This window comes from Prosopis cineraria, unplaced genomic scaffold, assembly GCF_029017545.1.
Source record: "Prosopis cineraria cultivar Desert tree isolate PC_DT_omini unplaced genomic scaffold, ASM2901754v1 PC7, whole genome shotgun sequence".
NCBI classification, from domain to species: domain Eukaryota; kingdom Viridiplantae; phylum Streptophyta; class Magnoliopsida; order Fabales; family Fabaceae; genus Prosopis; species Prosopis cineraria.
Window position 1 is genome coordinate 32,118,727 of NW_026555338.1, and position 4,040 is coordinate 32,122,766.

Sequence of the window (4,040 nt, forward strand, 5' to 3'; positions counted from 1 at the left end):
TATCTACATGAGTTACTTGTAAGTTGTTGTAGAGTCATTCGTTGTAATATGACAGTGAAAAAAATCATTCGAGGTTTCTCAAAACGACTGGACATAAGTAGAGAGGTAAACTCGGATCCTGGGTTAAGCTTACTGAATCTGGTTGATTGGTTGGAATTTACTTGATCATGCACCAATTAATAGAAAAAGCGGATAATTTCAACATCTTGAAATTGTCTTCAATGGGCTGATTTCTGTGTAGAGTATAAATTGGGGGCAGAGCATGATGGGTGAGATTCCAAAATAGAAAAAGAGGATGGAATTGAGTTGTATTCTCATTCATTACGCGGCAATCTAAAGTTTGACAGTGGATCAGTTTCTTTGTGATTGTCTGCTGCAAAGTTTGACAGCGTTTCAGAGTGGGGCGTTTTATTTCTGTTGATTATGAAGTGAAACTAAACACAGTTGGCGCTGAAAGCGTTATTCTGTCTGTGTGTTGGGCAAGGATGAAAACATGTGAACATTCCTTTGTAAGGCTTCACCATAATGTTGACTCTTTTAAAAGCAATTTAATTTTATTAAGGAACTTATTAGCAGACATCTAACATTTGCAGGCGTAACTGAATTTTTCTATTCGGAAATGCCGCTAGTCTGCTACAGAACTGTGGAACACTGGTCTCTAGCTGCTACTATTAGAACAATAAAATTACCCATCTACTGTGGAATCAGGACACAAGGTTATGTGTTAACGACCAAAGAAACCCCTTCACCTCAAGAAATACAAAATGCAAATCTGAACTAATTTGATTCCATGACTGAGCAGGTTAAATTGTTCCACATCTTACACAGAAAACTCTATTTGGGTTGCAGAGGCTGTGTAATAAAAACAATATAATCACGCCACTCAAACATTCCCAATATCACAGAATTGAAACTTTTTACAAGACCTCTCCATTTTTCTCATCATTTCCCTGTTCGTATTTTGATCCTGGTTCATTCTCATGTGCAAGATCATAGGTTGTATGAACACCAATGAATAAATAATATAGAAGCATTACTGCAGAGCAAATCAAAAACCTCCAGAATGCCACAGAACCTAATGATCCCAACAGAAAAACGTTCATTGCAATGGACAGTGAAGGCAGCCATGGAACCAGTGGAACACCCCAAACCTTCGGAGTTCGCTTTTTCGGAACGGAAGCCATTACCAATGTTGCCACAAACCAGACAATAGCAGCTACTGAATAACCAACCCATCCTAGCTTATCTGAGCTCCAAAGCGCAGTTCCAACAGCAGAAGAACCAATAACAACACACAAGAGCACAACAAGTTTGATCAAATCATTCCTTGATGTTCTATCCCTGATATAGTATCTCCTCACCAGTAAAGCAACAACCATAAGCATAAAAATGAACAGGGTGCTGAAAGAGAAAACACTAGACAAAACATCCAAACTAGAGAAAAAGGCAATAATTGCACTGCCTATGGTAATCAAAAGAGTAGCATTCACAGGGGTTCCAGTTCTTGGGTGAACACGAGCAAACAAGGGTGGGATCATGTGGGATCTTGCAATCTGAGTCGTGTATCTAGCTTGCCCTAGAGATCCAGCAAGCAAGCTTGTGGTCATTCCCTTCAATGCACTTATACTCACGAGATACTTAGCCCAATTCATGCCAATGCTCACAAAGGCAACAGAATAGGCAGCATCCCTATCTATCTCAGTGTATTTCTGCATCATTGTGAGTGCCAAAGCCATTACACAGTATATCACAGTAATCATAGTCATTGAGCCAATCAAACCCACTGGTATATCCCTTGAAGGCTTCTTTGTTTCTTCGGCCATGGTTGCCACCATGTCAAAACCAGTGTAGGACCAGAACACAACTGCTGCAGCCTCAAAAACTCCTTTTGCCCCGTCTGGGGCAAAAGGTACTAAGTTTGAAATCTTGGCATGAATAAATGCAACCACGATTATAAACCCAATTATAAATGTAGTAGCCACAGAACTAATCCAATTCAATATGGAAGTCCTTCTTGTTCCAGAGACAGCAATACCATTAGCAAGTAAAAGCACTACAACAGCCAAAGGATCTAACATGTTAAACCCTTCTTTGAAAGAACCCACTCGAATTCGTAGAAAATCAGGGTCGTCTTTGATCATAGTAGAAAAATACGATGTCCAAGACCGACCCAATCCAGCAGCACCTACAAGAGCCTCTAAGAAAATGTTTCCAGCAGCAATAAAGGCAACAAAATCACCCAATTCGATACGTAGGAAAGAAAACGAACCTCCGGCGACAGGGATTTCGACGGCGAATTCGGTGTAGCAGAAAGCGGAGAGCAACGCGGAGAGGCCGGAAGCAGCGTAAGATAAGACAATTGCTGGTCCCGCATGATCATGTGCTTCTTGGCCGGTGATGATGAAGATGCCGGAGCCGACGACGGCACCGAAACTGAGCCACATCAAGTCCCACCAAGTGAGGCACTTCCTCATGTCGTTCTCGCTCTCCTTGGGTAGCTGGAGGAGCTCGTAGTCATCTGTGGAGCGGTTGGTGAGGCGGTCCACGAGACGAGGGCATGTCTCCGATAACGCCCTCCGATAGGATTGGAGACTATGGAATGAGTCTCCCGGGAAAAGATCGTGCTTGCTCCACCGCCAGTAACTTCTTCCGGCACCGTCGGAGGTTGGTTCCGACCTTTGCGTCGGCTCATCCATGGCGTACCAAGCAGACGAAGAGGAAGGGAATGCACGAAGAACAAAGTCCTAAAGGTATATGAAGTTATGAACTGATGAAGAAGAAGATAACTATAACACTTCTGTCAACGTAGATTGATGACAAAACATTCTAAATTCAATTCAAATTCAATGTGATACGACTGTTCCTCTGATTCCTTGCTCATTTTATTATTATGTGTTCATCTTCATTATATAGGTAAAAAAAAAAAGTTGTAAACAAGATCGCTTAACCTTCATTTGATTTTTGCTATTTTAATTAGCAATTGTACAAAATTGAAAAAATTGCAGATCTGAGGATAATATCATGACATCCAAGAGGTATCTCACTTTCGATTTTTGCCCCAGAATTTCTTAATTTAATTGCAGAATATCCTTATTTGGTCAAATGAGAAATAAATTTTTTTGGCCAACAATAAGAAAGAAATTATTTGATATTTATTTTTGGGCAAAATTAACTGGGATGGTACCATTGGTAATGCATCAAGGATTGTATCGTGTCCACATTCATTATTTAGTACTGTAATTCATAATTGATAGCATCTCCATCTCTTTGTCGGAATTAATGGTTCATAAATCAATATTTAATAAGTGATTTACTTCTTATACACACACTCATAACAAGCATTACATTTAACCCTCATAAATTTGACCATATAATAAAATTTATTTTTATTGAATTATTTGATATATAATACTATTAAATCATATTTATATATTGTTACCAGTTGCCACGAGTGATTCACAAGTCACAGTTTTTCTTTCTTTCTTCGTTTTTTTTTTTTTTTGCCAGAACAAGTCGCAAAGCCAACTATTAGAAAATACGCCTCATTTAATTAAGAAAATGGCAAAGAAAATATGCCTCAAACAGAAACTCATGATTGTTTATAATTGATTAATTATGAGTAGTCCTAGAGTCTTGTTTTCCCGTTAAATATTCTAGAGGAATGGAGTAAGTAATATGAAATATTGACATGAATATTTGAAATATTGAAGTGAAGGTAATTTATTGTTTAATCTGAATCATCCAAAGATGATTTTATTTAAGAAAAGAAAACATTGAAAAAAAAGTCTTTAAAAGACCGCGGCTTGATAAAAAAAATATTGAAAAAATAAAGAATTTTATGTTGAAAGTAATTTAAAATATGTCCAAAATATTAGTTTTTTTAATGGACACGTGAAGCCAACCCTCAATCATAAGCATGTGAAAATTAACAACATAAGAAAAATTATGAGGTTCCTAAATTTGACCAATGCCGGCTGACGACAGTGGCACCCTAGCCGAATTTGGTTTGGACAGCAATATTCAAGAAAAAAGTATCTTTT

General features: G+C 38.2%; 1 protein-coding gene across 2 annotated transcripts; it reads right to left on the reverse strand.

Annotated features, from left to right (window-relative positions):
* Positions 1-760: 760 nt before the first annotated feature.
* On the reverse strand, positions 761-2,866 carry LOC129315790 (cationic amino acid transporter 8, vacuolar). 2 transcript variants are annotated; one of them, XM_054959843.1, is made up of 2 exons: positions 2,270-2,866; positions 761-2,185 (listed from the first exon to the last, which is right to left on the reverse strand). In XM_054959843.1, the coding sequence occupies exons 1-2, from the start codon at positions 2,694-2,696 to the stop codon at positions 918-920; spliced, it is 1,695 nt and encodes a 564-aa protein (XP_054815818.1). In that variant the 5' UTR covers positions 2,697-2,866; the 3' UTR covers positions 761-917. The 2 variants fall into 2 exon arrangements, with proteins under 2 accessions (XP_054815818.1, XP_054815817.1); XM_054959842.1 differs by having other exon boundaries at positions 761-2,866.
* Positions 2,867-4,040: the final 1,174 nt, after the last annotated feature.